At 53.1% G+C, this 22773-nt stretch overlaps 1 protein-coding gene across 1 annotated transcript; it reads right to left on the reverse strand.

Annotated features, from left to right (window-relative positions):
* Nucleotides 1-1272: 1272 nt before the first annotated feature.
* Nucleotides 1273-22356, reverse strand: CLEC2L (C-type lectin domain family 2 member L). Its single transcript, XM_064290362.1, has 6 exons — nucleotides 22104-22356; nucleotides 21569-21862; nucleotides 10532-10606; nucleotides 5333-5499; nucleotides 4179-4279; nucleotides 1273-1451 (listed from the first exon to the last, which is right to left on the reverse strand). The coding sequence occupies exons 1-6, from the start codon at nucleotides 22354-22356 to the stop codon at nucleotides 1340-1342; spliced, it is 1002 nt and encodes a 333-aa protein (XP_064146432.1). The 3' UTR covers nucleotides 1273-1339.
* Nucleotides 22357-22773: the final 417 nt, after the last annotated feature.

Raw genomic sequence — 22773 nt, forward strand, 5'->3', positions numbered from 1 at the left:
AAGCCAAGGGTAAAAGTAGGGCAGGCAGGGCCTGGTTCCAGAGCTATTTTCTGAACTGGGCCAGAACCCAGTGCAGACCAAGGCAGCCACCTCAAGGAGCTGAGGCCCCGCGGCCACTGCTGTGGGATGTTGATGGTGGGTGACAGCACTGGGAGCCCCCACAAAACCCAGGCACTGCCAGCCCCCTCCTCCTCGGACAGCCAAGGCACTGGGATACCCCCTCTTCTCTGAGGCTTTCCACCTCCCATCCCCACTCATCCTACCCCATTCTCACCTGGGGCCTCCCCAGAATGTTCTAGTGCCTTCTAGGCTGTTTCCTGTGCTCCTCAGGGGGAGGACCGGCCATAACTGATAGCGCCTGCCAGTGGCCTGTGTTCTAACAAGTTCCCAGACAGTGCTAATGCTGCTGGTTAGGGACCAATTCTAAGAACCACTAGTGGTTCTCGAAATTTACCAGATGTAAGAATCACTGGGGATCTTATTAAAATGTAGATTCTGATTCAGTATATCTGGGGTGGAATACAAATTCTCCACAGGGGTGTGGACCGGAATGAACTGGTCTGAAGCCCTGGATCGCACAGTTGAAGAGAGTGGAGGGCCCCTCGGACAGCTGAGGGAACTCAGTAGTGATAAATGTGTTTGCCCCGCTCCCTTCACACCACCCCCACCATACAAGGTAAGTGCATCTTTGGGGTGCCCCACAGACTGAGCCCAAAGTCAGTCCCTCCCTGCCCACCACCCACCCCCAGCCAGGACCCTGGACAAAGGCCAGCAGACTCTGGACGGTGATGTCTTTATTCCGTCAGAATCAGTACAACAGCACCACAGACACAGCGGGGCCTGCTGAGACCCCAGGGCAGGCAGCCGGGGGTGCCGGGGGTGGTCATCGCCACGGCCTTGGGCTGGGCTGGCCAAGGTGAGGGGACATCACAGGACAGGGAAGGGTGGGCCTATCAGCATTGCCGGTAATGCCCTCTGTCTAGCCTCTGTCCCTCCGAAGCATCAGGACCATGGTGAGGAAGGGACTCTCCAGGGCCGGCAGCTGAGGGTGGATGCTGAGCTCGCCAGGGTGTGTGCGCGTGTGTGCATGTATGCATGTGTGCACATGTGTGTGCACCTGTGTAGGGGCCCGGGTGCCTCCTATGCTACTTAGCCAATGGGATGTGGCTGCTGTGCCCCCCAGGACCTGCCTGGGGGCAGAAGGAACCAGGAACCAGGGCCTGGAAGAGGGGCCGGCGGGGGCCACCCACCGCAGCCCAGCTGGGCCTCCGCGTGGAGCCTGGAGCAGTCCTGGAGCGAGGCCTGGTGCCGGCCAGCGGTGGGGCGCCTGGTGGACCCCTCACGTGTAGGCCATCTTACTGCACACCCAGGGCCGCGTCATCAGACACTCCGTCGACACCAGCCGGGTGGGCTCCACAAACACGCACTCCCCCGGGCCGGAGACCGGGAATCTGCGGCCGGAAGGAAGAGACCGGGCACTCAGCTCCCGCGTACCTGGGGTCGGCTCACCCTCATGGCCCGTCCCGTCTCGACGTTCTGGCATCGCCGCCCACCTGGGGACCCCACTCTGCGCCATCACTCCCACCCCACAGGGGTGTCCAGGATGCTCCCCGAACCCCCTACCTCCTTCCAGGGTCAGTGCACCCCCCGGGCCCTGGAACCCTCGTCAGAGCACAACCCTGCGTCTCCTCCCGCCACCCCCACACCCCCTGCCAGCACCCTGGGAGCCTGTGCCACCCGTCTGTCCATCTGTCTGCCGCCCGCCGGCACATGGACGGTCGCTGGCAGGGCACAGTGTCCCAGGCGCAGCACGTGCTGGGTGGAGACCGCCGGACTCAGTCACCCTGTTGGGTCAGGACGGCCCGAGTAACCTGGCGCTTCACAGCACGGGGTGGGGCAGCCATCAGTGAGTCATTCTCCGACCATCTGTCGGTTTGTGTTCCTGTCTGAAATCACCCCTCTCCTGCCCTAGCGGGTTCCCGCTGCACTGAGAGCCCACTTATGCAAAACCCGGTTCCCGGCCAGGGCCAGATGACCGCATGTGACCCCGACAGGGCGACAGAGTGTGCGAAGGGGTCCCCACGGCCCTCCCGTGGGCGCCAGCCTGGGGCGGGAGGGGAGAGACTCTGAGAACGGATGGGGTGCAGGAACGGAAGGACAAACAGGGGAGGGAGGGGAGGACAGAGGTGCAAACCCAAAGCGCAGGAGACACAGGAGACCCAAGGGAAGCAGGAGGAGGCAGGAAGGGTGCCCACGGGCTGCCCAGGCCAGAGGGCGCCATCCCTCCTCTGCTGCGGCTGGGGTCTGGGGTCTCGGTGCTCTCCCACTTTAGCTACCCTTTAGCCCCTGCCTTAGAGACACTCATATCCTCATCAGGGAGGGTGGCAGCTGTGCTCCTCCTCCAGGCGCTTGGGCCCTGTTCCCCCACCATACTGCAGGCCGGAAGTCGGTTTCTGTTTCTGTCTGCACCTCCCTGCCTCAACTTGTGCCTAGACTGCTCCACACAGCTATCACCTCCACACAGGCTATCACCTCCACACAGCTATCACCTCCACACAGGCTATCACCTCCACACATACTATCAACTCCTCACCCCCACACACGCTATCACCTCCACACAGCTAACACCTCCACACAGGCTGTCACTTTCACACACGCTATCACCTCCACACACGCTATCACCCCCTCACCCCCTCACATGGTATCACCTCCACACATGCTATCACCGCCACACATGCTATCACCTCCACACACACTATCAACTGATCACCCCCACCACATGCTATCACCCCCTCACCCCCTCACATGGTATCACCTCCACACATGCTATCACCTCCACACATGCTATCATCTTCACACGTTATCAATCTCCACACAGCTATCACCTCCACACAGCTATCACCTCCACACATGCTATCACCACACATGCTATCACCTTCACACATTATCAACCTCCACACAGCTATCACCCCCACACACGCTATCACCTCCACACAGGCTGTCACTTTCACACACGCTAGCACCTCCGCACATACTATCAACTGATCACCCCACACAAGCTATCACCCCCTCACTCTCTCATGTGCTATCACCCCCACATGTGGTATCACCTCCACACATGCTATCACCTCCACATGTTAACAACCTCCACACAGCTGTCACCTCCACACAGGCTGTCACTTTCACACATGCTATCCCCTCCACACATACTATCAACTGATCACCCCCACACACTCTATCACCCCCTCACATGGTATCACCTCCACACGTGCTATCACCTCCACACACGCTATCACCTCCACACATGCTATCACCTCCACACACGCTATCACCCCCACACAGGCTGTCACTTTCACACACACTATCACCTCCACACACACTATCAACTGATCACCCCCACACACGCTATCACCCCCTCACCCTCTCACATGGTATCACCTCCACACGTGGTATCACCTCCACACACGCTATCACCTCCACACACACTATTACCTCCACACACACTATCACCTCCTCACACACTATCACACCCATACCCCCACACACGCTATCACCCCCTCACCCCCACACACGCTATCACCCCCTTACCCCCACACACCAGAAAGGGCCGTCACCCATCCACCACCACCCGCACCAGCACAGGCTCACGTCCATACTTCTCAGGCCACGAAAACACACCAACTACCACACACACCACCACATCTGTCCTGCCCCTTGGGGGTGTCTTCTCCAGGAAAAGGTGGTGAGAAAGCTCGTGGGGGCCTGGGATTCAGACCCTTTCTGCTGTAGGGACTGCATCTGGGTGTCACATGGCTCCCAGAGCAGAGGCACCCTCTTCTGCCTCCCTGCAGCCCATGTGGCCACATGGCTGGGTCCTGCTTGAGGGACGGGGACGTCCCAGGCTGCTGCCTGCTGAATGGGTGTGAATGTGACCACCCTGGACCCTGTAGACAAGGGACAAGAATGTGACAGGACAGAAGGGGCCTGGTCCCTGAACATGTTGGCCAGGGCCACCCCACAGGCTGGACTTGGGTGGGAGACAGAGAAGCCATCCTGAGGTCACTATGGGTCTCAGTCACACATGATGAACCCAAAGATTCGTGTCTCCCTCTGGGGAGGGGTCGGGTGCTCAGCCATCCCCAGCCAAGCTCTGTGGCAGAGGAAAAGCCTCAGCTCACGTGTCAGGGTCAAATGGGTCCCCATTGACCCAGTGGAATTCATCCCCCACTCGGCGCAGGCCAATCCAGGGCTCCCTCCGTGTGAACTTGAACATGAATTCCTGCATGAGGAAGGAGGGAAAACTCAGGGTCAGACGCAGCCTCCTCGCCAATCACGTCCTGGGGGAACCTCAGCTCAGGAGAGGCTCCTGTCTCCTGAGAGGGACAGACTAACAGCGGGTCAGGTCCCACTGTACCCCGGAAGTGAGGCACTGTGGCCACATGGCCAGAGGTTGGGCTCAAAGTGGCTCCACGACCCTTCACACCACACCAATTCCCACTGTGCCCCAGAAGTGAGACACTGGGGTTCCAGAACCCCCTGTGGCCACATGGCCGGACCTTGGGCTCAGAGTGGCTCAATGACCCCTCACACCATACCCACTGGGCCAGGCTGCTTGGAGCAGAGTGTGCTCCTGAGCTCAGTAGTCCCGATCTGCCTGTTTGATGGAGTGCCAGGGACAGACTTCAAATTTGGCTGTCCTTCCACCTACAGATTTCCAGGGCTTTCTCTTCATATGAATGTGTGTGCTCAGGAGATCACACCGTGTAGCAGACAAACAGAAGTGATGTCTAGATTGTCTGTGAGTCTGAAGGGCTACCACTGTAAGCCTCAAAGTCCACAGTGGCTCACAGACTTATTCATAGTGCTTCTGCAGGTGCTTGGCGGATTACTGAAAGGTTGGAGGTTCGAGTCCACCCAGAGGAGCTTCGGAAGAAAGACCTGGAGATCTACTTCTGAAAAATCAGCCACTGAAAACCCTGTGGAGTACAGCTCTGCTCTGACCCACATGGGGGTGCCATGAGTCAGAGTGACTGAACAGCAATCAGTTTGGTCTGTTCTCATTTCTGTATGTTAAATTGAGCAAAAAAGCACCTCTTGATGTGGACTAGTAGAAAGTGGGAGAATGTTTTTACATTTGACAAATGATTATAATTCTTACATTTTACAACAGGAATCTGAGCTTGTTGCAGGGCCTTGGATTGATGTGAGCAGCCTTGACAATGGACGTGGGCACAGGAGCCAGCTGCCTGGGCTCCAGGTGGCCCTGGAACCATGGCTTTCCCTTGGAGTGGCAATGGGGCCCCAGGGTGACCCCTGCCCCCCATGCACTCACCAGCTCCTTCTGGCTCTGGATCACAGCCAGCACAGCCTCGTGGGTATGGCAGGACTGGCGGCCTGTGTTCCAGTCTCTTGGCTCCTCGGAGAAGAAGTAGCATTTCCGCCCATAGAGTAGCCAGTCCTCAGGGCAGGGCGCCTCACACTTGATGCAGCCCTTGGAAGCTGAGGGAGGTAGGGGCTCAGCACCCAGCCTCTGCCCGCCACCCCACAGTCGGCACCCGCCCTCCACACCGCCCACCGCCCTCCACAGGCCTCCTCCAACCATCCACGTCTGAAGGGTCTTCTCGAAGGAGCATCTCGGAAAGGCAACTGCGTTGCCCAGTGCCTGGCAACCACTGGGGAAGAGTGTGGGAGGGGGCGATTTGGGAGGCCAGTAGGTGTGTCACCAAACAGATGGTACTAAGTCAGTGGCACCTCGAGAGGAAATGACAGATTAAAATCTCCCTATTCTCCCAATTCCCCAAGGCACAGAACCCCAGAAACTCAGATCTGAAAGAGACCTTGGAAGCCTCAGGTCCTCTCTCTGCAGTCCATCTGTAAGCTTTGAGGGGCCACTCTCATTAATCATGCCCTCATTAGCTAACAAGGCAGCCCATTCTACCACTGACCTTCTGGAAAGTTCTTTTTGAATTCTGGGTCCCAACCTGCCCCCTCCTGTGGTCTAGACCTGCTGGTCCAAGACCTGGTCCATCTTTGGCCACCTCCTGCTTGAAGGTGGCCAGCAGCCTCCCTTCTCCAGCTCTCCCACTATTCCCTGCAGGGTTGGATTTCCTGACCCTTTTCCATTCTGCCCAGTTTGCTGCAAGTGATCCCATGGCCACATGGCACTGGAGTCCGTCTGAGGTGGCCATCAGCAACAGGGAGCACTTGCTATGGGCTTTACCAGTGTGCAGACGCCTCCATGACAAAAGTCTGTGTGTCTGTGAGTCTGTGGGTGTGTGCACTCTTCTGGGAAGGAGTTCCAGAGCTTCCAACAGACCTGCAAAGGGCCTCTTGTCCAAGGTATGAAGCCACACTCTTAGGGTGTTCTCCTATCCTCTGCTTCCAAGCCAGGGCTCCCCAACCCAGAACAGGTGCAATTTTACCTCCAAATGCAGAAGCTTTCCTTTGTTTCGTCCACATTTATCTCATTCCGTTTGGCTCATCATTTGCATTTTTAAAGATAAATTTTCATTTTGATTTTTTCTATCTGTCTTACTAAGCATCCCTCTTTGGACTGTGTCAACTACAAATTTCATCAGCGTACTTTTCATTTGTTTTCATACAAGTGCTCAATTAAAATGTAGATTAGTGCTGCGGTGTGGTGAATTACTTAATATGGCCCTTCTAGCCACAGTCTTTGTGACTCCCAGGCAATGACTGGGTGCTACTACGCAAATTAGGTGTATGGAACCTATGATAGTTAAGGTTATGTGTCAACTTTGCTGGGCCATGATTTTCAGTGGTTTGGCAATTACATAATTATATAGTCATTCTCCATTTTGTGGTCTGATGTAATTGTCCTCCATCTTGTGATCTGATATAATTATCCTCTATTTTGTGATGTGTTGTAAATCCTAGCCTCTATGCCTGTGATTATGGTCCCATTGGGGACTGAATTGTCCATTATGTTAATGTGGCAGGATTAGGGTAGGATGTATCTTGAGTCACTGCCTTACTAGATGGTATGACTCAAGTTACCACCCTTACCTCAGTCACCACCTCACCACCCTTACACAAGTCACCACCTTGCTTAGGTCATACCCTTGCATGAGTCACATCTTTTATCTTGCAAGAGATAAAAGGAGAGAGAAATGAGCAGAGAAGGGATGACCTGACTACCACCTTTCTAACAGTTTCCCATTTTGGGTTGCTCACCTCTGGTCTTTTGGCACTCTCAGAGATAAAAGAAGAAGAGACAGGAGCAGAGTATGTCCTTTGGACCTTGAGTCTGCACACTGGGAACCTCCTGGACCCAGGAGACAGCGAGAGACAGGAAAAAGCAGCAGCAGAGAAACAGCAGCAACAGAGGCAGCAGAACCAGGAGACCAGCAGAAGATGGTGCAGTGGGCTTTCCATCCCACGGAGCAAGAGAGCTAAGCACCTTTGGGCGGGAGGCTTGCTCATAGAGTGTAGTATCTCTGGGCACTTGGCAGGAGCTAGGCTCACTGACCTATGGAATGAAAGAGCTGAGAGCCTTCGGGTCAAGCCTTACTGGTAGAGTGGAATGCCTTTGGGCACTTATAGGTAGAGCTAAAGACCTTTCTAACACTTGCCCGAGCAGGGCAGAGGCTGGGCCAAAGGGCCCAAGAGGCCTGAAAGGCTGAGGGGCCAAGGGCCAGGAGAACTCAGCATGGCTAAGAAAAAGCTGTCCTGATTGAAAAACTCTATTTTAAGTCCTGCTTGTTCCTGAACTGTAATTGTTACTTCCATAATTGTTGTCGTTGTTGTAACAACTTCCCTAATAAACCCTTAATTGTATTTCCTGTGAGTTTTATGTGGCCTTTTCAACGAATTATTGAACCCAGCAGAGGAGTAGAGAGTGCCGTGGGAGGGACCGCTGGTGTCAGGATTTGTAAAAAGCTTGGAGAGAGGAGTCTTTGTCATTCATAGGAGTCAGCCTTGGGCTGATGCTGATGGTGAATCTCCCCCTCTTGAAGTTAGAGGAAGTCAGATACCCCTACCACACCATTTTCACAAGGACAGAGCCATGAGCACAGCCTATGGCACCGTGTCCTTGGAGGTCTAGAGCCATGCTGGTCCCAGTTAATCCATTGACACTTGCTGGGCTATATCTGCTCAGGAAGCTGCAAACCCATTGGGGAGTATTGACTGTGGTGTGGCTACACCTCAGCTAATTTTCTACAAGGCCCTTCTAAGGGACTCTGTACTTCATTGAAATCACAATATGCTATGTCCATGGCAGTGCCTGGCCTCCCAACCTAACAACAGGATAAAAAGAAACTGATTTAATTTATAGCAGTTATTCTTAGTGACTCCAAGCTGGCTCCAGTGGTCGCCAGAACATTTTCTACACACTCACAAACCACCTGCTTATCATGCCTCGCTGACAGGTGAGGATCTGGTGGGACTAACAGTGGCAGAGGGCTTTTTCCCATTTTGAGTTGCTCACCTCTGGTCTTTTGGCACTCTCAGAGATAAAAGACAGAAGTACTGAAATCTCTGGCAAAACCTTAGGACCCACGACATACTTTGAATGGAGTCCATTAAGAGTGGCCCTGTAGCTACTGTTGTTCATATAGCACCCTGTGGGGTGTACAGTTGACTTTACCCAAAGAATTTGGTCTTTGTCCCTCCTTCCCGGGAGGTAAACTCTGAACCTTCAGACCTTCCCCAGTGACTGGAGTCTTTGTTATTCATGGAGGGCTTCAGATCACACTTGTGGGTTTATGCTAATGAGGTGACTCATGTTGGATGGGGGCTGGCCAGGCCAGAAAGACCCACTGTGTGATGATATCAGACCAACTCTGGAGAGGGAAAGGAGGCTGGAGATTAAGTTCAATCACTTGGGCAATGAGTCAACTAATCATGCCTCCATGAAACTCCAAGAAAAACTCTGGACACTGAGGCTCAGGTGAGCTTCCTGGTAGGTGAAAGATGTCGATATACCAGGGTTACATAGCCCTTCGTTGGAGACCCTCCCGGACCTCACTCTATGCAGCTCTTCATTTATATTCTTTTTGTTATAATAAAACTGTAATCGTAAGTCTGTGAGTCATTCTAGTGGATCATTTAAACCGAGAGAGTAGTGGCGAGCCTCGAATTTGTAGCAAGTAGGTCAGAAGTGACAGGGCTCTGGGAACCCCCAATCTCACAGCTGGTGTCTTAAGTTTTGGGCAGACTAGGCTTCTGGAGGACTGTACCCTCTAGCCTTTGAGAGCTGATGTAGGTCTGGGTGGTTAGAGTAAGAGTCGTGTTTGCAGTTGGTGAGAGAGGAGATTTAGAGTTGATGTGGGAAGACACAGACACAGTATCCCCCTATCCTTAAGTGTAGTTTTCTCCTTTTTTATGGTTCTACCCTTTCAGTCCCACACACCACTCCATGTCTCTCATGTCTCCCCCATTGGAGTGCACTGTTGCTTCTACCTCCTTGTCTCTGGGACTCCTCTTCATCCTTCAGGGTTCAGCACAGTGCTCTCCTTCTAGGGAGCCCCCAGGTAGTAATATCTTGATGACTGCACTTACCCTTGACAGGGGAGACGATGTCACATTCATCTCTTTATCCCTAGCACTTAGCCCAGGGCCCAACAAGCAGCTGGGCTCAAAACATACTTGTTGATCAAAAGGGGGGATATGTGGAATAGAATTTCAAATTCTCATAGAATCTAGACATTCTGGAGTCATTAAGCCTGGGTGGCCACCCCCCCAAAACCTATTTTCCTGGGGAAATCTTTATATCTTAAACCAAAACTGTCCTCTGAACCCATAGCCATTGTAGTGACCCTATAGGACAGAGTAGAACTTCCCCACAGGGTTTCCAAGGAGCGACTGGTGGATTCTAACTGCCAACCTTTTGGTTAGCAGCCAAGCTCTTAACCACTGCGGCACTAGGGCATTTTTAAACCAAATGGTAGTTTAGCTTAATTAGAAAAGAAGGTCTGCCTTGAGCATTGTGTTCTTTAAAGAATTATCTATATGCAATTAAATTGAGAACAGCAACTTGAAAGGTTAGATGGGAAGCTTCAGGAGCAGTGAGTTCGTGTTAATGATGGTGAAATAATTTGGAAAAGCATACCAAGAAAGGTGGCACAATTTGAAGAATGTAACCAATGTCATTGAATTGTACATTTAGAAATTGTTGAATTGGTGTGTTTTGTTGTATACATTTTCACTAGGAAAAAAAAAAAAACTTGTTGAATGAATAAATGGGATCTTTAAAGGCTCTTATCCCCAAGTCATCCCTCCAATAAGCACTGCCTGCCCAGTCCACCCTTTCTGAGTGCTTGCAGCATCTCTGCAATGGTGCATAGGAGACACCCTCCACTTCACCTACATTTACCTGCATGGTTTGTCTAGCTCATGTGCATGTATTATTTCTGGGGTAAAATCGCACCTGGGCCCAACACTACGTTTTCTATTTACTCTGTCCCCCACGGAATTCCTAGAACATCTGGACCCTTCCTTCTCCATCATCAAGCCTTCTGAGAGGCGCTCAGGCAGTGGGCTGCCCAAATAACCTGACACCCAGGCTCACCCAAGATGCTCATCACCACCAGGATGGCGAACAGCAGCACTGCAATGGACCCCAGGAGGAGACGCGTGGTAGTGTCTGAGGAGAAGAGAAAGGTCTTCAGTGCCAGCCACCCCCAATGCCAACCCACCCCACCAACCCCCACCCCCACACCAACCCTCAGCCAGCCCAGGCCCTCATTGTGGAGATGTCCAGGTTCTTTTCTTCCTTCTTTTGTATCTCAGGAGAGGAGCTCCAGTTGAGGGAGGGTGAGGCCCATTATTAGTTCACATCCTCCCCGTCCTTCTCCATCCCCATCCCCCAGGCCCTGTGAAGAGGTGTGTGTGACCCTCACCCCCACATCCACAGCTTCTCCATGCTCAGTTACACCCTCTCCTCAGCCCCACTCAGGGAGGCCTGACCCTACCCGGGAGCAGTCTAGACGAAGGCCTTCTGGATCCCAGAGAGACACCTTCCTCAAGCTCCAACGTGTCCCAGCAGAACAGGGAGCTTGCTTTTCTTTTCTTCAAACTCCCCAATATACTTTTGCTAATCCCTGGAGCTCTGGAGCCTGGGCCAATGTTTACCTTAACTCCCATGAAATGGAATTCACCATAGAATTAATCGTAGGAATGAAACAATATGGGCAATATTTGTCTAATTTAGGAGCCTTTCAAAGGCTTTCAGAGTACTTGTTTACCTTCAAATAATGTGCTAAATACAAATGTTTTTTTTCTTCTCTGGGATTCTTATTCTACTGCTGTCTGAACTTGACTGAGAACACCACAACCAAAAACCAAGCTCACTGCTGTCGAGTCATTCCGACTCATAGCAACCCTATTAGGATAGAGTAGAACTGTCCCATAGGGTTTCCAAGGAGTGGCTGGTGGATTCAAACTGCCGACTTTTTGGTTAGCAGTCGAACTCTTAACCGCTGCACACCAGGGCTCTGAGAACACCATAAGTAAACGCTTAATAAATTATTATCCTATCTCCTTCCCTCCCCTAAACCCCACCGTTGTTAAGTCTTGTGTTATCGACGTCAGGAATTTCTCTCCTTCCCATTGCAACCATCTGGGTACCTATGCCTAGACACTTGTGAAAGCCTCCTGGTTTTCTCTTCTCCCTCTGTCTGTTCCAGATCATTCCACACAGCCGGGCCAGGTGCTAGGCCAGTGGCTCTCAAGGTGGTCCATAGCAGCAGCATCACCCAGGAACCCGTTAGAAATGCAAACGGTCTGCGCACCCCAGACCAAATGACGCAGCCCAACAATCTGATTTTTAACAAGCTCTCTTGGTGGCTCTGATGCATGTAAAAGTCTGAGACTATACGAAATCAGGAGAACCAGGTTCGATTCTGGCTACCACCCATCTGTCCGTGGAGGCTTGAGAGTTGCTATGGTGCTGAACGGGTTCCAGTGGAGCACCTACGCTATGAGAGACTAGGAAGAAATGCCTAGTGATCTACTTCCAAAAATCAGTGAGTGAAAACCCTGTGGAGCACAACAGTCCCATCTGCAACCGATCATGGGTATGGCTCAGGACTGGGCAGCATTTTGTTATGTCGTGCATGGGGTCGCCACGAGTCGGGGCCGACAACAATGTCGTAGAGCACAGTATTGAGTCTGTGATTCCTCTGCTTGGAACCCCCCCTCCATGGCTACCCAATGTCCACCAAGCCATGCATCACCTCCCTCTGTGGCTTTCTGAGGTCTGCAACTTTTAATCTCCTGCTGGTCTCTACTCACTCCCCAGGGTTCAGCCAACAGGCTCCTTGAAGAATTATCCAGCCCTCACAGTCTGTGTGGCTGGGTCTTTACTCCCAACGTCCTTCTCCTCCACCACCACCTCTTGAAATCCTGTCCACCTCACACGCCATCCATCCTTTCCCAGAAATCGTTCCTGACTCCCAGCATGTCCGTACCCTGGGGCTCTCACAACAAAGTACCACAAATGGAGTGGCTTAAAAAAGAGAAATTTATTATTTCACAATTCTGGAGGTCAGAAGTCTGAAATTAGGGTGTCAGTAGGGCCATTTCTCTGAAGGCTCTAGTGGAGGGTCATTTCTTGTCTCTTCTGACTTCTGGTGGCCCCAAGCATTCCTTGGCTTGTAGCAGCATATCTCTGATCTCTGCCTCCATCTTCACATGGCCATCTTCCCTCTGTGTCTCATCTCTCCTTATAAGGGCACCAGTCATATTGAATTAGGGCCCAGCCCGAATTCATGACGACTTAACACCTTCAAAGACTCTTTTTGCAGACAAAGTCATGTTCACAGGTACCAGGGATTAGGACTTCAACATATCTTTTGGGGGGACACAAATTAACTCATACTACCTAGGATCCCCTTTTATTATTTTTAAGTCTTCCTTTTTTTTTTTTTTTTTCAATATCAAAGTTTTGTCTGAGCACAGCTAACAGCAATGCACCCACAGACCAGCACTGATCCGTAGATTCTTTGCTACTGGCCCGTGACGAGATAAGTACAGAAATCGGGAGGCAGTATCTAGAAACTTCTACAGTAAATCAACATTGCTGTGACATCCAAGTGTATGATCATAGTTCTAGTAATTTATTGGTGTTGTATTTTACAAAAATATCCATCTGCAAAGGATTGGGAAAAGAAAGCTTATTCTTTTTCATCAAGGATAACCCATCAATTCCGACTCATAGTCAACCTATAGGACAGAGTAGAGCTGCCCCGTAGGGTTTCCAAGGCTGTAATCTTTATGGAAGCAGGCTGCCACATCTTTCTCCTGTGGAATGGCTGGCGGGTTCAAATCACCAACTTTTCAGTTAGTAGCCGAGTGCTTAACCACTGTACCACCCTCGCTCCTTTCACCAAGGATAAATAAAAAAAATCAAACCCGCTACCATCCAGTCAATTGCAACTCACAGCAACTCTACAGGACACAGTAGAACTGCCTCAAAGGGTTTCCAAGGCTGAAATCTTTACGGAAGCAGACAGCCACATCTTTCTCCCGTGAAGTGGCTGGTGGATTTAAGCTGACGACCTTTTGGTTAAAGGTTAGCAGCAGAGCTCTTCTGCCACTGTGCCTTCATCAAGGATAATCTCCAAATCTCTAAATGCCATGTGTGTGTCAATACTTCTTGACTTTTCCACTTTGTGTATCATTTGCCGACTCACCACACGTATGGCAATTTCCATCTCTCTACATTCCATCCTTCCCCAATTACTGACCCACCTCCTGCCCTTCCAACATAGGTACAGCGCCATGTGGCTTAGAGCAGTAATTCAGTGCTATGTTCTATGACGACGTAAACGATACTCCTCACCGAACCACGCTTCATATTGTAAATGCTTCTTTCCTATACGACTTCTCCTCGCCTGTAGTTAATCATGGTCTTGTTTAGTTGTCCAGTCTTCTATGTGCCAATCATAACTGCAACCCTAAAACTCCTTCAAGGTGATAAGACTAAATCAGGAATTCTATTTCACTTTGAAGAGGTGTCCCTGGACACGTCTGACCTGCTCCAGTTGGAACTGGTTGCCTCCCTGCCCATCAGCCCGAGGATCTGCTCTGCCTTTCTACGGTTCTTTCTAGCCCATATCTGCCTCTCTCTTGGTTTACTCCCTTGACCTGCTGCAGCACATCCTCCATGGGCTGCCTGAGGAAGAGTATAGCAAAACCACTGCACTGCACAGCTCCAGCGGGCAGAGTTTCACATTGTATGCTGTGGCAAGCGGCACCTCCTGGAGCAGAAAGAATACAATGTGAGAGGTGTGCCCTGGAGTTGTGTGACTTGGAGACCTGGACATAATTGGACATACCTGTTGCCATCGAGTTGATTCCAACTCAAAGCAACCCTATACGACAGAGTAGAACTGCCTCAAGGGGTTTCCAGTGAGCACCTGGTAGATTCAAACTGTTGACCTTTTGGTTAGCAGCTGTGGCACTTAACCACTATGCCACCAGAGTTTCCTAATTGGACATGATTGGACATAATTCACCTTCAGAATCATTAAGGCATAACTCTATTCTCTTCTAGTTCCTAGTGTTTGTTTGTTTATTTATTTTTGAAAAGTCTAAAGCCATCCTCATGTATGATCCTTTTAACATAGACCGCTTTATTTTTTTTTTCTCTCTAGAAGCTTCTTGAATGTTTTCCTTTTCACCCAGTGTGATGCCATACCTTGGTTTGGGTTTATTTTCACTCATTATATTAAGCAATCAATAGGCCCTTTCAATTTGTAAATCCATGTCCTTCAGTTCCAGGGGATTTTTCTTTAATTATATCATTGGTGATTTCTTCTTTTCCATTTTCTCTGTCCTTCTCTAGAGAGCACATTCTTCAAATGTTGGACCTCTTGAATTGTTCCTCCAATTCTCTCTGTTTTTTAATTCACTATCTCTTTGCCTTTTTGTTCTATCTTCTGGAAGATTTTCCCAACTTTATTTTCCTAACCTTCTCCAAGTTTTTCACTTCTGCTATTGTATTTTTAATTTTGAAGGATTTTTATTGTTTTTGTTTTGTTCTCTGAATACCCCCGTTTTAAAGCATCCCATCCAATTGTTTTTTTAATGAGGAAATATCCCCTTTTATCTGTCTGAAGATATTACTCACAGGGCATTTTAGGGGGCAAAGCGTGGACAGTTTTTTCCTCCCTGTATAGTCTCTATTTTCTCCAAGTTCCTTTATTCTGTTCATTTGTTTTGGACTCTAGCTTCCATGTCTGAGGCTTTCCTCAGATGTCTGGTGACCCTTAGGCATTTGTTCATGATTAAGGTGAGGGATTAAAGAGTTCACTGGAGCCTCTGAGCCCATGGATAGGACTTAACTAACTGTGCGGTTCATGGTAGAGTGACCTGGCTGGACTGATCCTTCGGGTCCCAAATGTTAATCTTCTTAGCTCTGTCCTCTTGGGCGGATCAGAGTCCCTGGAAAAGGATCTACCACTCTCCCTCCTGGAGGGGAAGGAAAGGAGCTGGGGGAAGAGGACTGGGGGGGGGGGGGGGGCGGGGAGCTGTCCTCAGTATTTGACGTGTAAATGTTGACTTTAATGCTGTCAGTCTCAAAGGTGTCTAGAGGCCCTTTTTCTTAAGAGACTTAACCGTAGGTTCCTTGCAGGGCCCTATGGAATGGGGAAGGGGATCTGAAATAAAATGTCAACCAGTCCTCCTGTTTTGGGCCCTGTCTTCACTCCCTGCCCATGATAACTGATGCCGCCTGTCCTGTGTCTTTGAGGTCCTGCTGAGTGACTCTGTCTACTTCTCTGCTCTCTGAACTTTCTCAGGTTGGCAAAGGCGGTTACCACTCACCCATTCTTCCTAGCTCCCAAAATTTTGTTGCTATTGTCTTCTCTTCTGTTCTTTCTGTCCTTGTGGCCTCTTAAAAAGCCCTTTACTGTTGTATTTATGGGGCTCAGAAAGCAAAGGGAATAAATCCATATGGCCAGTCTGCCATCTTTGCTGGAAACTCAACACAATTTGGCATTCTTTCTAAGAGCAAGGTCTAAGAGCAAGGTCTCTGCAGGCAATGGGTTGGACCCAGCAGTGGAGCGGCCCGATGGTAAGAGCAGAGGCTCCTGCCTGTCCTCAGGGCTGGGCTGTTCTGTCCCGCTCTGCTGTCCTCAGGGCCAACTGCACCGAAGGCTGACTCCGGAGCTGCAGGACGACTGTCTGTGGCCAGCGCCACATCTGTCCCTCTACCCCTTCTTCACTCGTCTGTCAACCATCTTCTGGAACACTGCCACTCTGACCTGTGTACACTGGGGACAGGAGCATGGAATCTGAAACCACTTCCCCGGAGTTCAAATCTCGGCTCTGCCACTTCCCAGCTGCAGTCTGCTTCATTTTCTTCCAAATGAGGTAATACTAGTACCTGCTGGATTCACTTCCTGGGGCTGCTGAAACAAATTATCACAAACTGCATGGCTGAAAACAACAGAAACCTATTGTCTCACAGCCATGGAAGCCTGAAGCCCAAATTCAGGGGGTGGACAGGGCCACGCTCTCTCTCTAGGAGAAGAGACTTCCTTGTCTCTTCCAGCTTCTGGTGGTTCCTGGCAATCCTTGGCTCATAGCAGCATCACTCCAATCTCTGTCTCCATCTTCCCCCGTGTTTGTCTGTCTCTGTCTCTTCTCTTCTTACAAGGACACCAGTCATTTCGGATTAGGTCCCACCCTACTCCAGTGTGACCTCAGGCTAACTAATCACATCACAAAGATGTTATTTCCAAATGAGGTCGGGTTCGCAGGTACCAGGGGTTAGGACTTGAATACATCTTTGGGGGGACACAAATCCACTGCCTCTTAGAATTTGAAGAGGACTCAATGTATAAGACAATGCCTGGTATGGGACACACTCCGCAAATGTTAGCTACTTGCCAACATCATGATAATTACTGACCCAGAGGCTTGCTCTTTTAGGGTAAGGACTGGCCTTCACTCACCTCTGGATTCCCTATAATAATTGAAGAGTTATTGCCTAGAAAGTTAAAAACCCCTCACTGGTCCTTAAAAAGTATGAGGGAAACTTGGCCACCCTGAATGACAAATGTCCTTGCTCAGCCCTAAATCCAGCTAAGCACGTGGAAAGTCCATGTAGGCATGCACCTGCTCTCTAGGGCGAGGGGCAACTGTCCATTTGTCTTCAACATCGCCAGAGCAAAGGAGCCTCTCCATTGTTTCATGGGCATAACTGCTGTCTATGATGCAGTGTGGACTGAGGAGACAGGCAGGGGTAGAGGGTCCCCACTCGCTGCTCACTGCCAGTGCTCAAAGAGGAGACCACTGGGCTAGATCATCCAACCCAACATCCAGACCAACATCCAACCCACATCCAACCCAACATCCAAACCAACATCCAACCCACATCCAACCCAACATCCAACCCGAAATCCAACCCCACATCCAACCCAACATCCAATCCAAAATCCAACCCAACATCCAACCCACCAAGCATTCCTACTTTGCAGTGGTCCCTATTAGAGGGAGTTTAGATGTGAAATTTTTATGTTTATATACATGTATGGCTTCAGCTAACATTAGAAGGAACAACTAAATCTGACTCCCAAGCCCAGACAAATCTCCCAACATCCTCGTATCCCCAAAAGGCTCACAGCTGACGTTTCTAAATCGTCAGGCACGCAGCCTGGCGAGCAGAATCCCAACTATTAAAAACTATCAAATGGGGAGTTTGGTAATTTTCAAGTGTATAAGAGGCTTTGCTAAATGTGTGTGCGTGGTTTTGTTCGGGAAGTTGTGGGTTTATACCTAATCAAGAAACTTTCAACATTAAAAATTCAGAATCAGTGTTCACTGAAACTCTATAGCCTGGGCTATGCACACTCACCCCCAGGCCAGAAATAGCTCAACCTGAGTCACCCCCAGGCTGTCCAGAACCCAGGCAGGAGCTCTGGGTCACCTTTTCCAGCTTTTACCTGAGGCTGGAGGTGGCAGGGCAGGTTAATATCTACAGAGAGAGAAGAACTGATCAAGAACTTCTGTCTGGCTTTCTATTTATAAATTGTTAAAGACTTGGGCTCTGGTCACGGCTTTATGATTTAAGAAGCTCTCCAATTCCCTTAATCATGAGGAGGGAGAAAGTCTACCCTGAAGGTGGCAGGGTGTCCGAGGATCAAGGGGAGGGGAAGTTGCTATGAATGTCTGAAGCACCATTTGATGATCTCCAGTGACCCTTCCCAAGCCAGTCGTCCTTGGTCGGCACAGGTGAGGGTACGAGCTTTTGCATCAGAGGACCCTTGTGACAAATCCTACAAAAGGGCTTCATATGTTAGCAACCAAGAGGCATCCTCGGGCGAGATGCTCAGCCTCTCTGCATCTCAGTTTCCTCATCTATAAAATGGGTATAACACTCACCAACCCCCTGTGAGGGCAGATGTAAGGGTTAAAGGAGGTAACGATTGTTCAGGCACACTGTAGGTGCTCAATAAATGTTTGGTGTGTAGGAATAATGGTGCTTCGGCCTCTGCATGTGCTCCTCAGCTTGGACAAGCAGGGCATCTCTCAAGAGAGGTGCTTGGCTAAGCAGGCCCTGCAACCCCCAGGTCCCCAGAACTGACAGGCCACCCCCATCAACAGTGTTCCTCAGGCCTATGGACTGGGCCAATTATGGGACTAATTAGGGGCCCTTGGTGGTTCAGTGGCAGAATCCTCGCCTTCCATGTGGGAGACCCGGGTTTGAGTTCCAGTCAATGCACCTCACATGTAGCCACGAGCTATCTGCCCATGGACGCTTGTGTGTGGCTGTGATGCTGATTTTCACAAGTAGATCACCAGGACTAGGAAGAAAGACCTAGGGATCTACTTACGAAGATCTGCCAGTGAAAACTCTACGGACCACAACGGTCTGATCCGCAACCAGTCTTGGGGATGGCGCAGGACCAGCCAGCATTTCTTCCAGCTGGACACAGGGTCGCCATGAGTCAGCCAGCAGCAGCCAACAACAAGAAGCAGTTTGGGGCAGGGGTGGGCTCAAGGTAGACAGACCGGGAGTCAAAGGACTTCGTGGGGCAGTTGGTCACCTGCATCCCCACCAGGGCACTGAGAAGTCACAGCAGCCACAGCCCTGAGAGGCAGGAGTCACTCCCGGACCTAAAGGCAGGGAAGCCGAGGCTGTAAAAAGGGCACCCCGCTAGCCTGAGGCCATGGGGGACCCGGCTGGGCTGGCCTGACTCCACACGCTGTGGCTGTGTCCGAGCTGTCTCAGGTGCCCTGTGAGCTCTGGGAAGGCAAGGCGTCCCCACACCAAACGTGGGTCTGGCGTGTCGGCACTCGAGAAACATTTGTTTGAGGAAGGAAAGAACGGAAGAACATGAGGGGCAAGAGCAAAGGCCAGCTCCGGGCAACAGCAGCTAGCTGAGGGGACCAGCCCTGGTTCCCAGCTTCCCTTGGGCCCCCCACAGGAGATGGAGGGGAACTGCAGGAGGCACACAAGGAACTGGCGGAAGGCAGGACCAGGGCCTCAGACCCCAGGTCCTAAAACACCTGTGGAAAGAAGTCACTGGGCCCCAGATGCTGCACCCCCAAGGACCACAGGCTCTCAAGGTGGAGCCTCTGATAAGAAGGCCAGGGAGTGAGGTGAGGGGGCCAGAGATGACATGAGCCCAGAGCAAGGACAGTACAGGTGAGACCAGGCGGGGCCACAGACAGGCACTAAGCGTGGGGGCTGGAAGATCCAGGGCCCCGAGAGCTTGTCCTCAGCCCACCACACTGGGCGCAGGAGGGCAAGGGGCCAGAGCCAGGATGGGAACCAGCCAGCAGCGGGCGCTCAAATAGAAGCCATGCACCCCAGGGTAGCCTTCTTTTTTCTGTACCCTAACCACTGCCAGGCCAACAGCCCTTCAGAACAAAGGCCAACCAATGAACAAAGAACAAAGGCAGCAAGAGTGGCGAGCCGCGTCAAGAGATACCTGGTAGGAGGGAAGTCACAGGGCAAACCCAACAATGAGGCTGGAGACCATGTCAGAGCAGGGGCTGCTCCACTGTCACTCCACCCGGCTTGCTCGGCCCAGAGCTCCTCCTCACGCCCTTGCCCCTCAGCATCCTTGCCCCTCGGTTCCAAGTCTCCTCCAGGCGGCCAGCTTCCCCTCCGTGTCTGCACAGGCACACCCCCGGCCCACCTGCCTCGGGCCAAGCTGCTGGCTGGGTCCCATCACTGTCTCTATCTCCCTGTCCTCGGCGGCCTCACAACTTGCCTTCATGCCAGCGCTGGCACGCCCCTCCCTGGACATTGCCCCGGCCTGGGTCTGGCCACTCCATGCCACACCACACCGAACCGAACCGAACGAGTTGCTGTGGAGTCGGTTCTGACTCATGGCGAACCCGTGTGTGCCGAGTAGAGCTGCTCCGTAGGGTTTTCAAGGCTCTGACCTCTCGGAAGTAGATTCCCAGGACTTTCTCCTGAAGCACCTCTGGGTGGATTCGAACCACCAACCTTACAGTTACTAGTCGATCATTTACCATTTGGCCACCTGGAGACTCTCTCTGGACCATACTGCTGGGCAAACCCACCTCTCACCCCAGGTTTAAAAGCCCTCGAAGCGCCTTCAGAACAAAGTCCAAACTCTTTGGCAAGGTCTAGGTGGCCTTCTTGATCCGCCTCTCGCCCCCAGACTCATCTCCCCTCACCCCACCCCATCAAAGTACTCTAGGGTCAGTTCCCCACAAGGGACATGGTGGCTCCAAGGTCAAAGAACACGTTGCTCCGTCAGCCAGGTCCTCTCCACACCTCCTAAGAGCTCGCCTTCCCTGGGAAGCCTTCTTCCTGACACCCCCTCCCCAGGCTGGGTTATCCAGGCTCCAGGCCCCTCTGGTAACGCTGCGGAAGTCCTCGGCCCCTGGACTCGGGTACAAGGGGCACCTGAGCCACATTCGAGAACTTGCTTCCCCTCCTTCCAAGGCCAGCATCTCTCACTGCCCCCCACAGCACACCTCCCCGGGGGCCAACACCAGCCTCCTACAGAAACTCAGGGACGTGACCAAAGTAGTTTCCACTTTGTGACTGCTCCTTGGCCAGCCAGGGTCATCCCCGGGCCAGTGTGACTGGAAGGGTAGGTGGGACCGTGACCTTGCTGGAAGAGCCCATGTGGCTTCTTCCTCTCCAGTTCCCACAGGGCCCATCAACACCACAGACCCTCCCTCAGGGTACCTGCCTCTCTGGGTCCTGCAGCTTTGGTGACTGATACAGCTCCAGGTCCCTCTCCATCTCTCCAGCCCCAAGCTTGCCCCCAAGGTCAAAGAGTGAGTCAGGTTGTCCTTCTAGGTGATCCCCAGACCCTGGCCCCCCTCCCATGGCATCTGATGGCCCAGAAATCAGTCTCCAGGTTCCTGCACCCTCCCACCCGTGCCCCCCTACCAGATGGGCCAAGGTGACTGTGACCTGCCCCCCCCCAACAGCAGCCCCTCCTCCCCGGACCTGGACAGGGTGAGTGGGGAACCTAGGGGAGGAGGGTCCCGGGCTAGGGAGGGGAAGAAAGGGAGAAGGGGAATTGAGGGGACCCGGGCTTGGGAGAGCGGTGGGGATGGGGTCGGGGAACGAGAGTCGCCATTCCGGAGTCAAGAGGATGGCCGGGACGAGGGTCCTGGGCCGGAGTGGGCAGCGGGAACGAGGGTTCCAGGCCCGAGAGTTGGGCGGATGGCGAGGATGAGGGTTCCGGGCCCGGGTTGGTCAGCGGGCAGAAGAGTCCTGGGCCCGGGAGGCTGCGGAATGGCGGGGTTGAAGGGTCCCGGGTCGGGTTGGTCAGCGGGGACGAGAGTTCCACGCCCGGGAGGCGGAGGGACGGCGGGGACGAGGGTCCCGGGCCGGGGTGGACAGCAGGGACCACGGTCACGGGCCGGGGACGCAGAGACAGAGGATGAGGGTCGCGATCTGGGGGGCGGGAAGCGGCAGGGACAAGGGATCCCGGGCTGAAGAGGGTAGCAGGGTCGCGGTCTGGGGCGGCGGGGACGAGGTCGCAGTCCGGGGCGACGGGGACAAGGGACGAGGGTCGTGGTCTGGGAGGCGGGGGCCGCCGGGGCCACGGGGATCCAGGCCGGTGGGCGGGGAATGACCGGGCGAGGGACCAGGGTCCCGGGTCCGGGTCTGGGAGGGCGGCGGGGCGCCGGCTTACCCTCCAGGGCGGCCTTCCAGCTGGTGCTGCCCTCGTAGCCGGAGCCCGAGCGGCGCAGCAGCCCCTCAACACCGCGGGCCTCGGCCTCTGCCGGGGAGCGCGGCCGGGGCGCCGGGCGTGCGGGGCGCGCGGGGGGCGCGGGGGGCACTGGGGCCGCGGGGGGCGCGGGGACCGCGGGGGCCGCGGGGGGCGCAGGGGGCGCGGGGGGCGCGGGGGGCGCAGGGGGCGCGGGGGGCGCGGGGCCCGGCTCCATGCCCGCCCCGGGAGGCCGCGCGCAGCCGGAGGAGCCGCTCCCGCCGCCGCCGCCGCAGCCTTGGCACCGCCCCGGGCGGGAGGAGCCCGGGAGGCGGGCGGGCGGGGACGCGGAGGAGGAGCGGGGACCGCCCCTCACCGGCCCGGCAGGTGCTGAGCGCGGGCTCGGCGCCAGGACCTGGTACTCTGGTCCAGGCCCCTAACCCCCTGATGACACCTCTCGGAGCAGCTTGGGCAGACCTGGCAAGAAGACTCAGGGATTGAGTGGCCCTGCCCTGGGCCTCCCTGCAGCCCCAGCCGAGGGCAATGAGGAGGTCAGACAGAGATTAGACCCGCCTGTGAACCAAAGAATAACAGTAAGGAACATGCTTCTTAGTTCAGTCAGATATACCAGACCAAAAGGGTGACACCTGTCCAG

The sequence above is a fragment of the Loxodonta africana genome, chromosome 8, assembly GCF_030014295.1.
Source record: "Loxodonta africana isolate mLoxAfr1 chromosome 8, mLoxAfr1.hap2, whole genome shotgun sequence".
Taxonomy (NCBI): domain Eukaryota; kingdom Metazoa; phylum Chordata; class Mammalia; order Proboscidea; family Elephantidae; genus Loxodonta; species Loxodonta africana.